This window comes from Esox lucius, chromosome 25 (genome assembly GCF_011004845.1).
Source record: "Esox lucius isolate fEsoLuc1 chromosome 25, fEsoLuc1.pri, whole genome shotgun sequence".
Classification (NCBI taxonomy): domain Eukaryota; kingdom Metazoa; phylum Chordata; class Actinopteri; order Esociformes; family Esocidae; genus Esox; species Esox lucius.
In genome coordinates, this window is record NC_047593.1 from 19164215 (window position 1) to 19180712 (window position 16498).

Below are 16498 nucleotides of genomic sequence, written 5' to 3' on the forward strand. Positions count from 1 at the left end.
TAATTCCCCAAGTATGATCTCTTTCAATAACACCTGAATGTTTTGAAAGGTTGTGACCTGGTGAATGCACCCTGAATCTTGCTGTGGTAGAGAACAAAAGGAGGAATTAAATGGTTAGATGAAAGGTCAGTGGATAAAATGACTGGTAAGATGAAAACTTAGTAGGCAAAGCATAATGGGTTTGCAAAGCAATAAAAGTTTCCTCATTACATACTTATTTTTTTAATGGAGGTGGGTTGAAGTTGGATGGAGATTTAAATATCCCTGCTTCACTGTGACACAGAGACCAGGGCCCGAGTTCTAGTCTTGCCAATCTGTCCAATTACAACCAGCGCAAAAATGTGTGGTATAGCCACTGGCATAGCGTGGTGATGCTCGCTGAAAAATTAAGCGGTAAATACGCCGACCCTGCCAGCTGACGTATAGAAAAAACCCTATAAAATAAAAATACTGTTATGCTACAGGCCAAGCACGGGCAGTCCCTGGTACTTCCCGCTAGTTAGGCCAGTGGGACTCCGGTGCAAATGTACTGATCCAGCGTGGGTCTGAATTCCTTTACGGGCCAGTACACCTTGGGGGGACCTTAGGTGTTGTGTATTATGTCAGAGATCTCTAGGGCAGTATTTCACACAACTGGACAAGAGGAGCAAAGGTTGCGCACCAGAAAAGCACACAGTATTATGTCACGGTGTGGATGGAAGGACGAGCGAGATCTGAAAAAGATTAGCAGATATAGTGATTAATATACAAAGTATGAAGAATTTTCCTATTTCTAGAAGACTAAGACAGCTACTACTTCCTGCTCGGCCATAGCCCCTCCCCCTCTGGAGGTTCGTTAAACCTTCGGCAGTAGACTGTCCACTGCTAGCTAGCTAACTTTACAATAAGCGGCACACTGGTTTTGCTGTTATTCTTACAACGGTGGCGTCCTGCTTAGAATGACCAGTTTAGTGAAAAGTTGAGAAAGCATGAATTCTTATTTCTACCGGTGAACGTGTTTATGTTCTCATTTCTACCAAGTAACCGCGAAGGAATATAATTAGCTTGTCAAAAGGAAATGATGAATGGATACAGTCATTTCTACTGGTGACTTGTTATTCTAATTATTTGCTGGAGTGGAAAGTGGCACCAAGAAAATTAAACACAAACGAGCATTTTCCTGCATTGACTTAAAGCAAAAATAATTTCCTCGATCGTTACCAACTCTATAATTAAGCATACATGCATAAAAGTATATATACTTAGAATTGCTGCTTGCGCACATGGCATTTAAATGTTTCTTGTCGTAAATAATACACACTTCAGAGAGAACTTGGACACACCCAATTAGTATTTCTGGTCAGAGTGATAGTAGCAATACCTCCAGCCTCCAAACAACACACTTTCTATCATTTTTATAACAATGGCATCGAAAAGCATGGAAATACATGGAATATAACATAGAACTTAAAAGTATAAAGTCTGCCGGGAAAAATTTGTAAACTGTAGTAGTGAGACAGTTGTCCTGGGGTAAGCTCCAAGTCAACTCCAAGATGATAAACACTGCTTGTGGAATGCAGGGGTTTATTAATTCACGACAAGCAAGTTGGAGGCAAAAATAATAATTCTTACAACATTTTTATTGCGAATAATTCAGGTAGGTCCCTACCTGTTTTGTTCTCTTTGATGGAACGTTTTGAAACTAAAATGTTTAGGTTCATGGAATGAACGTATTCCTGGCCAACAGAGGATCATTCAGTGTCTTCTGAAAGCCTAGTTTCAAGTAGAACAGGTACATGATAGCACTAAGCATTTTCCTTCACTTGGTGGATGAGACGCTGGTTTGTCTTTGTTTTGGGAGGAGGAGGTGGTTTGTTTTCGTCGTGGGAAGAGGAGGTGGTTTGTCTTTGTCTTGGGAGGAGGAGGTGGTTTGTTTTTGTCGTGGGAAGAGGAGGTGGTTTGTCTTTGTCTTGGGAGGTGGTTTGTTTTCGTCGTGGGAAGAGGAGGTGGTTTGTTTTTGTCGTGGGAAGAGGAGGTGGTTTGTCTTGGGAGGAGGAGGTTTGTCTTGGGAGGAGGAGGTTTGTTTTCGTCGTGGAAAGAGGAGGTTTGTTTTCGTCGTGGAAAGAGGAGGTGGTTTGTTTTCGTCGTGGGAAGAGGAGGTTTGTTTTCATCGTGGGAGGAAGCAGTTTTATTTTAGTCTTGGATGGTGGTAGTTTGTTTTCATCTTTAGGGAGATTGTTAGATTTTGGCTGGCGTGGCACCAGATGTGGTCTTGACAGTCTTCTTCAGGTGATGGTAGTTAGGAAGGATCTTCATCAGAAAATCTAGCTGAAGAGTCTGAGGCTGGAGAAGACATGAACACAATGACATGTTGCTCAGGTCCACTGGTGAATACAGCAGCTTGGTAGACATTAGAGACTACGTGTGAAGTTCAACCTGTGTGTGTGTGTGTGTGTGTGGGTGTGAGAGAGCCTGGTTTTACTAAAACCTGACAATTTGGTCCTCTTTACTCCAGCTTAAAAGGTGAAATGTACATTTTGGGGAAATCAGTTTTAGTTTAAGCTTGGCTTTAGGCAGTAGGGTTTAGGTCATGAGATAAAACTAAACATTCTGGTCCACCAGTTTTACATACCTGTGGTCTCTCAGTCTGCACACGTCTCTGACACCCCGAGCCGTAGATGACTGTGTTTTCAGGAATGACCTCACAGGTGTTGACCTGGCAACAGGCTCCGATGATACAGCCAGAGGTCAGGATCACATTCCTGCCCAGATTGGCTTGAAAGGTCAAAGGTCAGTGGTTACACTTAACTGGTAACAATCTCCCCCACTATTTATTTTTTCTGCAGAGAATGATTTTATAGCACCTTTGCATAATCGTGTGAAACTCAAAAAGCAGAATTGGCAGGATAGAAACCTGGACACCAAGTAAACGGCTTTATCACTGATGTGATTTGGTTCCCAACGTTCACCAATAACAGACAGTGGTTTTGTAGAGGCAGCATTTCTGATTATATAACCATAACTAACATGCCCTCTGCTGCTTAGAAAGCATATAGCACTGCATAGTAGTACATATGTTATTCATCTGAAAAACTATAGAACAATTAAAGTCAGAGTAACATGCAGCAAAACCAGGCAATGCAATATTCAAGTCATTCACTTTCAGTGACGGTTTCCACCAATCCTCACCTTTGGATTCAATTACATTGTTGTCCCCAATCTTCAAGGCCTGAGACACTGACAGCGGTCGGTTAAAGATGGTCAAACGTCACAGAGGAAAAACACGCTCAGCGCTAGTTCACTGGCCATCCTCACAAAGGCCGATCTGACGTGAGTACAGAGGTTCCCATAAAGGATACTGCAGCCTACTTCAAACACGTTGTTGACACCAATTGTCATCGGTTTAGGCTCCACTCCCTCGCTGTCAGGGGTGATATTCTCCGGGTAACTGTTAAATGACAGGCAACCGGCTTCAGTCGATATAACGCAAACCATAATATCCAGAGGAAAGACAAAGACGAGGGACAGGTGAAGGAAAGAGAGATGAGTACGGACAGGAGAATGGTAGGGAAAGGAGAGAGATGACGAGAGACCTGAGAGATGAAAAGTGACAGGTGAGAGATGACGAGAGACCTGAGAGATGAAAAGTGACAGGTGAGAGATGACGAGAGACCTGAGGGAGGAGTGAGAGGACAACATTACAGGCCTCTAGTTCCATATCAAGGTCACCTATTAATGATGACAGCCTGTTCCTCTATGAGGTTTCCCTCCCCGATTATAATGGGTCCAGCCTCCGCTATGATGCGTGCTTTGGGATGGACCACCGTTCTGGCACCTGCAAGAACAATACATGGCATTTTGTAGCCTACACCATAACCATCTTAGCAAGCTGCAAAGTACTGTATTGAGGGAAAGCTCACTAGGGTGGTGGTTCTCAGAGCTCTCCTGGGGAATCAAATGATTAAGCCATTGGCTGCTCAATCCAGGTGAGCTAGTTCCGGGCTGCAACAAAACTGAGACGGCAGGGGTTCCCCGGGAGAGATTTAAGAACCACTGTACTAAAGACACTCTTAACTAAATCTCAACTGGATATGCTCTTACCGATAGTGACATCCCCTTTGATCTCGCTTTCGACACACACCACGGCCCCGGCTGCTATTTTCGCACTAAAACAGAAAAGCAAGTGTTGTTATTAATAATAAGAAATATGTTAGCCACAACTTTTGTATAAAATGCCACTAATTAACAAGTATAACCCAAACAACCTGGCTAACTAGCATAGAGCTACAGCACCAGGATAGAACACTGTCCTTAGCTAGTAACGTTAGCTGTTTTCAAAAACCATGTACCTTTGTTTAACCAATTCAAACGTATCACAACAGTATTAAGCAGTAACAACCTGTTCTTCAAAGCACAATGAAGTCACAATGAGAATTACATTTGAGTTTCGTGATACCTTTTTTGTCCACTTTGTTTATCCGACATTTCGTTGATCGACTATTCACTTTATCGACAGTCGATTTTGATTCCTTCTCAACATCAACATGACGTCAGTGTTGCCTAGTGAGCATGCGTGGAACGCAAATGGGGGTGAACACTGCCACCTATCGAGTTTATACAAACTGCACCTGACCTCCTTTTGTAATGAAAACGTTATCTTTGTTTCAGAGGAAATGATAAGGTCCAAAAATTGAGTTATTTCCCCCACTGCCTTGATTGACGAAATGGACACAAGTGAGACGTACGCATTTTTTACCATCTTTACGGGTCAAGCGGTTGTACATATTCCCGAAGAAAACCCCAAAATGTTCCTTGAACCTGAACATAATCCTAATCAATCACAAATCTGTAACTTTCAATATAAACCTATCCCTTACCTACACTCATACCCCCAAATGTTATGTTTGACCTAAACCTAAAACAGCCTTTAAACCTCCAGGGGCCTGGCAAAAACCTCACGTCAGGTTTTCATCCAACCTATAACTGTATAACTGTGCATACACATATTGCCAGACAGACAGACACTTCCCCTTCTCAATGACCCTTTCCTACTCTCAATTATAGCATATTTTGGAAAGCATCAACAAGAAACAACAAGGCAGTTTCTAGATAGCCAACCACACAAACTTCAGAACACCAGGCTTCAAATCACTCAAACTTTCCACGTAGATCAGAGAGGAAATTTGCATTTTCAAAACTCTGGATAAATTAGTCACTAGGGCCAGTAAAAGAGAGTACATAAATAATTAAATATGCACTAACCTAATTTAGGAGGCAATACATAATATATGAATTATGGAGAAGCGCACCCACAGACATGTGCACACACAGACATGCACGCACACACACACACACATACACAGGCAGGCACAGATGCACGCACACATGCAATCATGCACACACACACACACACACAAGAGCGATAGAGAGCGTGAGGCGAAGGGAGACCAGCATGTCCAAGGTTTAGACATCACAGAAGATGTGATGTAACAACGAATTGCATACTGGAGAACATTCATTATTCTGTTTCAGGTGGCCAGATTACATGAGCCGAACGATGGCGAAACACTCGGAAGACAGGCTGCCATTTAACCCTGGGCCGACTGGGTTGAACTATGACCTCAACCATGTGTGTGCCAGACTTTATAAGACACTTACTAAACCGAACCCAGAACAAGATCATGGCTTTAATTAAAACCCTGCAGAAGTATTCCCCATGAGATTGCATGACGTCATTACATTGTGTTATGAATAGCTCGGCGTGTGGTTTCAGACATTTTTACTTTTTAAAGGTGTTCTTCTACCTCTTTCAATTCTGCCTGTAGGAGGCCTTCATTTATTGCATTAAATGTGGCCTGTGGAATGTGGTGTTTGATCAAAGGAAAAGTGCATGAGAAGGCAAAAGTCACCAAAATGTCTGTAGTACCCAAATAGTTAGACACTATAGAGTCTCTAGAGAAAAAGAATATTTCTCGTTTTGCTGTACGACACAAAAACCTTAGCATCTTTCTTGAGGTAAGCAAAGCAAGGCTGATTTAAAAATATTTCAAAATGGCTGACTGTGCAATTGGTGGACCATTCATACCAGACAAAGTGGTCTAAAAAACATGAAAATGGCTTGTTTTCTCTCTGTTAGGAAATGTAGTTCGAAACAATCTTTCACTGTCACTTCAGATCATTTTCAATATATTTCAGTAGGTTCTAAAACTCATATAATTGCAAAATTATGCTTGGTATGACCAACATAAAAATACAGCTTGTTTGCTTACTAGAAACCAGAAATGAGGCAGGCAGGGACAGGTACAATATTATAGCCTGGACAACTGAGGAACTATTCAACACTTGACATAAGTAAAAACAAAATTTGCCAAGCTATAATAAAGCTTTAATATACAAAATATAAAAAGAGAGTGAAGGAGTGGGAAGTAAAGCCTGCCAGCTTGTGGTTGTGTGTGTGTGTATATATCTACTAGAGGGTGTGTGTGTGTGTGTGTGTATATACCTACTAGAGGGTGTGTGTGTGTGTATATATCTACTAGAGGGTGTGTGTGTGTGTATATCTACTAGAGGGTGTGTGTGTGTGTGTGTGTGTGTGTGTGTATATCTACTAGAAGGTGTGTGTGTGTCTACTAGAGGGTGTGTGTGTGTAGGACACGGCTACTATACTGCTGACAGGTGTGTGTGTATCTGACACAGACAGACAGAAGGACTCTCCTTCTCTGGCTGGCATTGAACTCTGAGAAGTTAAACGTGAGGAAGTCTATAATTTCAGAACAACAATCCCCTCGGACATCACTTCCTGTTAAGGACTGCTTGTATGTGTGAGTGTGTCTGTGTGAATGAGAGTGTCATTGTTTGTTTGTGTGTGTGTGTGTGTGTGTGTATCATTATATTCTTTGTGGAGTCAGAGGAAACAATGGAGAGCATTGATTAACACAAATACCATTCTGACAACTAACAGGAAACCATTCATGAACACACACATGCAAACACACAGAAACCATAAAAAGAAGAATACACAGTCTCCAAGACATATGAATGGTATATCATAATGTCAAATACTTATAAATGGACTATTGTAATGTCAGTGACATATATAAATGGACTATTGTAATGTCAGAGACATATATAAATTGACTATTGTAATGTCAGAGACATGTATAAATGGACTATTGTAATGTCAGAGACATGTATAAATGGACTATTGTAATGTCAGAGACATGTATAAATGGACTATTGTAATGTCAGAGACATATAAATGCACTGTAATGTCAAAGTAAGTTGACAAAGCTCGGGGAATACTAAGTACGGTTCGGTAAATCTTTATTTCTAACACTGCCTGTCAGGGAACACTTCTCTACTGCTTTCATACAGGCTTTAGGGTGGTGGAACGACTCCACTCTGTTAAAATCAACAAATGCATCACTCATCATGACCACAAGGTGGCAATAAAACAACACGAAGGATCCAGGAAAAATGTAGTGGTTACGTCCCAAATTACACCCTACATATATGCGATTATTTAATAACTTCTGGCCCGGACCCAATGGGACTAAATAGGGAATAGGGTGCCATGTGGACACAGAGGGGGGGAAAAAACGATCCAGTTTTCCCCCAAATTACCCTTATCAGCTGACGGGGAGGACGCTAACCTTCAGGAAATGAAAAGTATGCAATAAACGGATAACAGGCAGAGACGTAATCAGAAAAACAGGAAAATAATGTGCGTGCATAAGTCTGTGTGTGTGTGTGTGTGTGAGAGAGACTGTAACAGGGAGAGGGTCACAGAGAGTTATTGTCAACAAATTGATGACAGGAAATTCAGAAATATAATGGGATAGTTACATATATAATATCACGCACACATGACCACAAACGCATAAGCTCACGACCACACGAACAACCCTCCTCAGACGTGGAGTCAGTTGTGACATTTTGTGAGACAAACACAAAGTGGCCTCTGGTCCATCAGTTCAATAGCCAGATTATCCTGACAGACCTGGATTACCGCCCCCCTACAATGTTTTGGACTGCACACAAACACACACACACACACACACACACATGCACAAACACAAACATTATTTCCTTTGAGGGTCTTAATATAGTTGGACAACAGGGGGAAGAGACACAGTGTGAGAACTGAGCTCACAGCCAATAAGAGAAGGTTACAGTGTACTGTGCCAGAATCAATGGGCAGAGGACGCATGTGTGTGTGAGTGTGTGTTTGTGTGCGTGTAGCAAAAACCCAACATGAAAGGACGAGTGAAAGATAAAGACATTCTTAATCCAGTAATTATCATACAGACTTCCGACTTCATACAAATATATAGCGATACGTTTTACTTAAACCCTAAGACCATTTTAACTTCACCAGCAAAACGCTTACAGCTTCAAGTAACTTTAAAGTGGAATATCTGCAGACACCCTGATGTCATACGTTAGGTTCTAACGAGGGAGAAGAAGCAGAAAGTGTGAAAGAGAACATCAATGTCCCTGGGCCGGCGTTGCAGGCCTTTTCTTTCATGAGCAGTGAAGTGAAGCAGTATGGGTAATGACGTCATGATGTCCACACAAGAAGATTTAGAACGACTGAATCGTTTTAGAAGAACACATGTAGGCACATACACACACACACACACACACGCACATGCACTTCGTCCAAGTTCCTGGAGTACTGCTGGTCTCCTCGTAATAAAATAAGTCCAAAGTTGAAGATGACAGGACTAGAGGATGATGGGAGGACCACACAGCCACAGTAAAACACACTCTCTCAGACATATTCCTAATGACACACACTCTCTCACATGTATTACCGATGATACACACTCACTCCTAATAACCTCAGCTCCTTCACTAGGGTCTGGTCGGCGTTCGCCAGCTGCAGAGGTAAAAGTGCAACGCATTGTGCGGTCTGCAGAAGGGGGCACTGGCTGCCCTCTGCCCCCTGCCCCCTGCCCTCCGACAAGGTCCGACACGACTCAGGGCGAGGAAGTGGACCTCTCCGCCCGCTTCATCCTCGACCAGGTGGAGGTGAGGTGGCAATACAGGTCAATCATTTCCAAAAGGACCCACCTGAGCAGATGGTTTCCCCATGCTGTTACCATTAGCAACAGGCTATTTGTCCCATAGAGACTAACCACATCAAGACACCTCTAAACTGGGAGCTAGAGAGCTACGCTCGACCACCCTTAAATCCTATTCAAAGTCTGGATGACCGTGGGGAACTGCCGTAGAATATAATGTATGTGATATACTGATCAGTCCTATGTCTGTCTTATAGGCTCACCGCACTTTGAATACTACTGTATGCCAACTTTCTGTTTCATGAATTCAGTCTTTATATGTTAACACTTGCAGCACCAAGTAAAATGGTGTGTGTGTGTGTGTGTGTGTGTATCTGCTCTTAGCAATGAAAGCTGATTATGATTCTGACACACACTCGTAATGACACACATTCACTCCCACACTCATAGACACTCATATTGAGACACAATCACAGACACACACGCACGCACACTCTCCTAATGACACTCACTCTTTCACACAGGCACACAAAAAAACAATTCACCTGTCCTGCACATCTCACCTGTCCTATTTCCTATTTCCTAGTTACCGCCGCGTCACCTTGCCTACGACCTTTAAACCTCCACAAGCTAATGTCTTGAAAACAACAACCATGGCGTCGCCACTTCGACTTACCTTCCTCTGAAAACGTCTTGGCACTACCGGCGTGGGCAAACATTCGGGACAGAGAACCCCCCCCCCCCCTCGCCACACAGCCGCAGCACGGAGGTTTACCATTTTAAAAACGGGCCACCGATGAACACATCCTTTGGCTGTCGCGTGGAAGGTGTTGGTAGCTTAACACAATGAACACATCCTTTGGCTGTCGCGTGGAAGGTGTTGGTAGCTTAACACGCGGCGAGTTACGCCTGTGTGAGGCTCACCAAAGCCCCCAGCCTCAAATGTTCAGCCTCTGCTTTTTTATCAGTCAGGGAGGAGGGCGGTTATAGAAAATACATCTTCTTACCTTCCCTAGTTCTAATAATATCTTGGTGATGGGAGTGTCCTCTGGCTGTGAGACAACCCTGAATGGCAGACTTGAAGTCATGTAATAGCATTTATTTTGGAAAAACGAGGTGGTGTTTTCTGTGTGAATTGAGTTCAATGGGGAGATGTTCATTTCTCCACTCCTAACATCGGCCAGGCCTTGCGTCAGCCCACAGAAACACGCCGGGCTAATTCTGGACATATGCTAGCGAGAGTTAACATTCTCACTTATCTTCTTCTCTGGTGCCGCTGTGACCTGGACTGTATCATTTCCTCTGAAAACACACACACTCATACTGTACTGTCACACCTACACATAGACACACGCACTCACACAGACACACACAAACACAGACACAGACACACACACACACACACACACTGTACAATGACAGTGATTTTTTGAGCAGGTGTGGAAAAGCAAAACGTCACGCTCCTTCTCACACAGATGTTAACGCGCGCGCTTGTGTATGCGAACGTGTCTTTGTGTATGCATGCATGCGTGTGTTTGTGTGCGTGTTGCCAGATTGCGCTGGCTTTGTTCAGTAATTCCCTTGGTGTCCCCAGACATTGGTTGGTCTCCTGGTGGGGCTGAAAGCGTCTGGCTATGAGGGGATATTTGAGGCACTGTGGTTGAGATACCGGCTTCCAAATGGCACGCTATTTACTCGGCAGTGTACTTCTTTTCTAAAGAGTCTGTGTGTGCAAAGTGGGCTCTGAAGGGAGTCGTGTGTCAGTTTGGTGTGCAGACATCGTCTCCTATCCCTCTTTTATGTAGACTAGTAGAAACGGAATTAAGTAGATAAAATAGAAATTAAATGAACCAGAAATAGAAAAGACCGGAGCAGACTGTGAGATTGTCTTGTGATATTCAGAGGTTAGCTTCTCCGTTCGGCCCGTTAGATCCTCTCCCTCTCTCTCTCCCTCTCTCTCTCCCTGGCTCTTTTTCTCTCTCCCTCTTTCAACTTTCTATCCGTCTCTGTCCGTCTCTCTCCCCAGATCTGTCCATCCTAGTCTTTATTAGACTTGACTGGCTGAGCTGAGAGTATGCAGGGTCAGGGATTTCATAACACTACCTTAAAGCAATAAAACCAGCACACACGCACGCACACACACTCGCACGCACACGCACGCGCACACTCGCACGCACACTCACGCATGCAAACACACACACCCAGACTCACATACACACACACCCGCATGCACACGCACGCACACTGACCAACACGCCCGCACGCACACACTCCGACACGGAAACCACACTGATTTATCAACCAGAAGACACACACACACAACTCAGATATATGTGTGTATTAGACGTTTGTCCTGAACGAACACCAAACGTATCTGGAAAACTATGGCCATTTTCGCGGCTTTTCATTCCCATAAATCTGAGATGCCACAGTAACAGTGAGATTAAAGTGCAAACGGCTTTAATTTAACATCATTTCATATCTGACGAATGAAACCTACAGCACAGTCGCTAATTTTTGTGTCCTAAAAGGATTCAAACAGATGAACCTGTTCAGTGTCAGGTGACGTTTCCTTTGCATGCAATGCTTGCCTGTAGTCTGCAACACCTAGACACCCACACACACTGGGTATGTTCTCTGGTGATGCTCTGACAGGCTGTTCAATTGAAGCTGCACTTGAATTCCACATTCACACAGAGCCCGTCCCTCCCGCCACCCCCCCCCCCAAAAAAAACGAAATGCGTCAATTTCCAAATTCTTTTGGAGTACACCGAAGCACTTGACAACCGGTCAGAACTGCAATGTGGTGGGCAGGGTTACGTTTAAACAGACTCACGGCTGAGGGCAGGCAGGACACGAGGCGCAGAACAAGGATGAAACAACTTCACTTTCATCTTCCTACAGAAACAACAAACAAAAGCAAAAGGAGCAGCAACAACCGGTAAGGACCCACACAGAGTCTGGAGGAAGCTGACCTTAAATAGGATCCCCAATTAGAGGCAACGCAGGGCAGCTGCCTCTAATTGGGGACAGACAAAACCAAAACGCAGACATGCCAAGAGGACATCCCTGCTGTCAGGTCCTGAATATGGCCAAGAGACGGGGGGGTGGTGGTTAGGCTGCTGACCTTGAAGATGGTGAGTTTGAATCCATGTTGTGTTTTTTCCTAATCCAATCGTAATGCTTAGCCCAGTTGAATTCCGCTGTTTGCTTATGGGAAATGTACACAGATTGCATTCCAATACAACGTTAAGCATTGTTTAATATAAAAACCATCCTAAAGGTTACCACATCATCCCAGCACAACAATTCTTCCACGGCACTCAGGATATGTACATACGTCCAACGCACGTTTGCACGCGTGCGATTACAGGACTGTCCATTCATTAGCACGGGGAAGGTTATGTATGTATTGGAAATGCATGCTGTGTCTTGCTTCTGTGCCAGGTGCAACGACATGTTATTAACGGCATAAGAACCAACACTGCTCCTGGCTGCTTCCTGGTGACCTGCCGTCTCAAGACCACAGTCTACAACACATGATGTGTCGTACGGGACACGACTACAACAGTTCCTGTGGTACATATAAGATTATCACATAATTGTTTTATTGTACACGAAGATCATTCTTGGTTTGATGTCTCAAGAGTTAACTGAGAAGTCCTACTAAGTTGTTGTTGTTGTGACCTAGCGTTTGTACTTAACCTTAATACCTAACCCTAACCTTAATACCTAACCGTAATACCTAACCCTAACCTTAATACCTAACCCTAACTTTAATACCTAAACTTAATACCTAACCCTAACCTTAATACCTAAACTTAATACCTAACCCTAACCTTAATACCTAACCCTAACTTTAATACCTAAACTTAATACCTAACCCTAACCGTAATACCTAACCCTAACCTAAATACCTAAACTTAATACCTAACCCTAACCTTAATACCTAACCTTAACCTTAATACCTAACCTTAACCTTAATACCTAACCGTAATACCTAACCCTAACCTTAATACCTAACCGTAATACCTAACCCTAACCTTAATACCTAACCCTAACTTTAATACCTAAACTTAATACCTAACCCTAACCTTAATACCTAAACTTAATACCTAACCCTAACCTTAATACCTAACCCTAACTTTAATACCTAAACTTAATACCTAACCCTAACCGTAATACCTAACCCTAACCTAAATACCTAAACTTAATACCTAACCCTAACCTTAATACCTAACCTTAACCTTAATACCTAACCTTAACCTAAATACCTAAACTTAATACCTAACCCTAACCTTAATACCTAACCGTAATACCTAACCCTAACCTTAATACCTAACCTTAACCTAAATACCTAAACTTAATACCTAACCCTAACCTTAATACCTAACCCTAACCTTAATACCTAACCTTAATCTTACCAAAAGTTTTCAATTCCCTTGTAGACTTTTGCTTTATTTGCTTCACTTCATGTATAGACTTTTATCCCCATCACAACATGCAGACATTTATCTCCCCTTGACAAAATACTAACATGAGCTGTGAAATCACATTACACCCACACACACGCACACAGACACACGCACACACACACGTACACACGCACACACACACGTACACACACACACACACGCACACACATGCTGACACAGAGTCTGAAATATCACCCAGTCACTCCTAGTACTCTCCGGGCACTTTATCATCACTTACGGATGCATTAAATAACATTGATATCTTGACTGTGCGTGCGCACGTACATGTGTGGGCTCGTGTACTCTTGTGCGTGCGTGTGTGTGTGTTTGTGTGTGTGTGGTTACAAAGTTGTATTGGTCTCATTGTAACATGTTGTCATGGATGTAGGGGAAGTGTGTGAGTACAGTGTATGGATGAACCTGTATGGAGGATGTGTGTCTGTGCGCGCCCGTGTGTGTGTGTGTGTGTGTGTTTGGGTGGGTTGGTGTGTGGGAGGGATGTGCGCATCTGGGTGTGTGTGTGTGTGTGTGTGTGTGTGTGGACTCTGATAACCTTCCCTTCTGCTGACGGCTGTATTTCCTTTGTGATGGATAAGCTGACTCAGCTGGCCCACAGTATGTCAGGCTTACAATTTACATTATTATGTAAAATATTATTTTTCTTCTTTTCTGATTCAGAGAATAACTCGCCCATGGAGCTAAGAGATAGCACAGCCGGAATACAAGAGTCATAGTTCGGCGTCTGTCTAGATGTTGCTGGAGCTCCACTTTCTCCGTCATAGCTGTTGCTAAGTGATAATTCACGCTTATTCCGAACAGTTTTCAAACCTGTCAAGATATCTGGTGAAAGCAAAACACATCATAGATGTTGATAGGCCTACACATCATTCCAAATGCTAATCAATAAAATTCCCTGTTCATTTGAAATGATCTGTTTTGCTTGTTTAAGCGGCTCATTTTCAGGTGGAATTCTCAGCGGAGCCCGGGTATTACATTACGCTACCAGCGTTTGGCGATCTATAATCTGACCTACACACCTCAAGAGCTTTGCTGACTATATCACAGTCAGAATCCTTCAAACAACAGCGCTCCCCAATTACTGTGCTTCCCATCTTGAGTACTGTCCCATCTTAACTAGACAACTGGAACATTAGTGTAGCTTCTATCTTAACATGAGTGCTGGCCCATTAGAATGGTTCCCAATGTAACCAGATTACTGCCCCATTAGAATGCTTCCCATCTTTATAGCTAGCTCCCTGCCGTTTCCTGAGTGGGAACAGTTCAGATTGGTCCGTGCGTTCACACCACAGAGACCGGTGGGCAGTATACGCGGTTAACGGGTCGCAGGTCGGGAGGTAACTGTAGACGATTTTGATTCTGGTGTTAAAAAAAAAAAATAATTGCGGAAAGCGAAATCTCCCGACAAGTATTGTTGATCTCAATGAAACCCGCGTGCTAAGAACAGACACTTAACTAGCATAATGCGCCATTAGCATAATTCCCAGCTTACTTTTTTTGTACAGTACATTAATCAATATCAGAATATGGACTGTTTATCGTGTACGTGTTGCGTTCCCTTTGTCATTAGTGTATTTCTGTGAATAGGCTGTTGTTGTGGCTTACTGGGCTGAACCACATTCAATTTCTCATGTGCTTCTGTGCTTCTGTTAATCTGTGAATGAAACCTCATTAATCATTGGGAAATCCCTCCTCCACATTCTACTCTCTCCCCCTCCACTCCCTCCTCCCCCTCTCCCTCCCCTCTTCCCCACCTCTCCCAAACCCTGCCTCCCACTTCTCCTTCTCTCTCCCCCTCCATCCTCCCCCTTTCCCTGCCTCATCCTCCACCTCTCCATCCTCTGTTCTCCTCCTCTCCATCCTCTGTTCTCCACCTCTCCATCCTCTGTTCTCCACCTCTCCATCCTCTGTTCTCCTCCTCTCCATCCTCTGTCCTCCACCTCTCCATCCTCTGTTCTCCACTTCTCCATCCTCTGTTCTCCACTTCTCCATCCTCTGTTCTCCACTTCTCCATCCTTTGTTCTCCACATGGATGTTTGATCCAGTTGGAAGACAACCCGACTATGACTTTAAAAACAGAACATACATTATAGGAACACATTAGCAACACTAGATGGCATCGCTATCAATCAATCTGTGTGTGTGTGTATGTGTGTGTGTGCATTTTCTCATTTGCAATCTGTTCCCAATACCTTCATTGATGCTCATCTCTTTCCAGACCTTAGGTTGTGTGTATCTCTGTGTGTGTGTGTGTATGTGTGTGTCTGTTATAGAGAACCAGATATAATTGTCCCAGTAGGAACGTTATTGGAAAAATAGATGAATTGCTTTTTTAGGAGGAGGAGAAGAGTGCAGGACGAGTGGGGGTGTCGAGATTAAAGAAGCCTTCTAATAAAAGTGAAGGTCGGGTCTCTGAATGTAAGGGCTACAGCATAATGTAGATGAATAAACACGCCGAGCGCTTTATCCTACCCCCTTCTTGCATATAATGAAAACTTGAACAATTTGTGTGTGTGTGTGTGTGTGTGTGCGTGCGTGTCCGTGTGTGTAGGCTGGGCTTATACTGTTAATTTCGACCAGCTGGATCTCAGGTCAAGGGGATATTGAGAGGAACAGCGCGTGGGGTCATTCAAGATCATTCACCGCTGTGGTTGCTATCTAAAAACATCAGGACAAACAGACAGGCAGGCAGACAGACAGGCGGACACAATTAGAATGTTTCCCATCTTAAATATAATATAAATATTAAAAATTTAGTATTTTCCATTGACAGTCAACATTCCATTTTGAGACTTAATAGCCCAGTGATTCCACTATTCCGCCAAAAATGTCTTCAAGAATATAAGAACATTTTACAATATTTGATTGATTGAGATATTTGCTTGAAATGAAATAATCTGCCAATGGAATAAGACTAATTATTTGATATTCATGGCATATTTTCTAAAACCAAGCAGTATTATCTAATACAACTTTATCTTGTTCAGAAAAATGCTTATT

At 43.1% G+C, this 16498-nt stretch overlaps 1 protein-coding gene across 2 annotated transcripts; it reads right to left on the reverse strand.

The window, feature by feature from the left end:
- Positions 1 to 1379: 1379 nt before the first annotated feature.
- Positions 1380 to 4553, reverse strand: LOC105007439 (dynactin subunit 6). 2 transcript variants are annotated; one of them, XM_010866378.4, is made up of 7 exons: positions 4436 to 4553; positions 4081 to 4145; positions 3709 to 3814; positions 3339 to 3427; positions 3169 to 3216; positions 2612 to 2754; positions 1380 to 2322 (listed from the first exon to the last, which is right to left on the reverse strand). In XM_010866378.4, the coding sequence occupies exons 1-7, from the start codon at positions 4462 to 4464 to the stop codon at positions 2218 to 2220; spliced, it is 585 nt and encodes a 194-aa protein (XP_010864680.1). In that variant the 5' UTR covers positions 4465 to 4553; the 3' UTR covers positions 1380 to 2217. The 2 variants fall into 2 exon arrangements, with proteins under 2 accessions (XP_010864680.1, XP_010864679.1); XM_010866377.4 differs by having other exon boundaries at positions 4418 to 4479.
- Between the last annotated feature and the right edge of the window lie 11945 nt (positions 4554 to 16498).

Bases quoted from the DNA above. Each gene is read 5' to 3' on its own strand.
- LOC105007439 (XM_010866377.4), bottom strand. From the start codon at position 4,464: ATGTCGGATAAACAAAGTGGACAAAAAAGGTATCACGAAACTCAAAT. The intron at 3,815-4,080 runs GTAAGAGCATAT...TTGTTCTTGCAG, and splicing joins CAAAGGGGATGTCACTATCG to GTGCCAGAACGGTGGTCCAT. The intron at 3,217-3,338 runs GTATCCTTTATG...GACCGCTGTCAG, and splicing joins CGTGTTTGAAGTAGGCTGCA to TGTCTCAGGCCTTGAAGATT.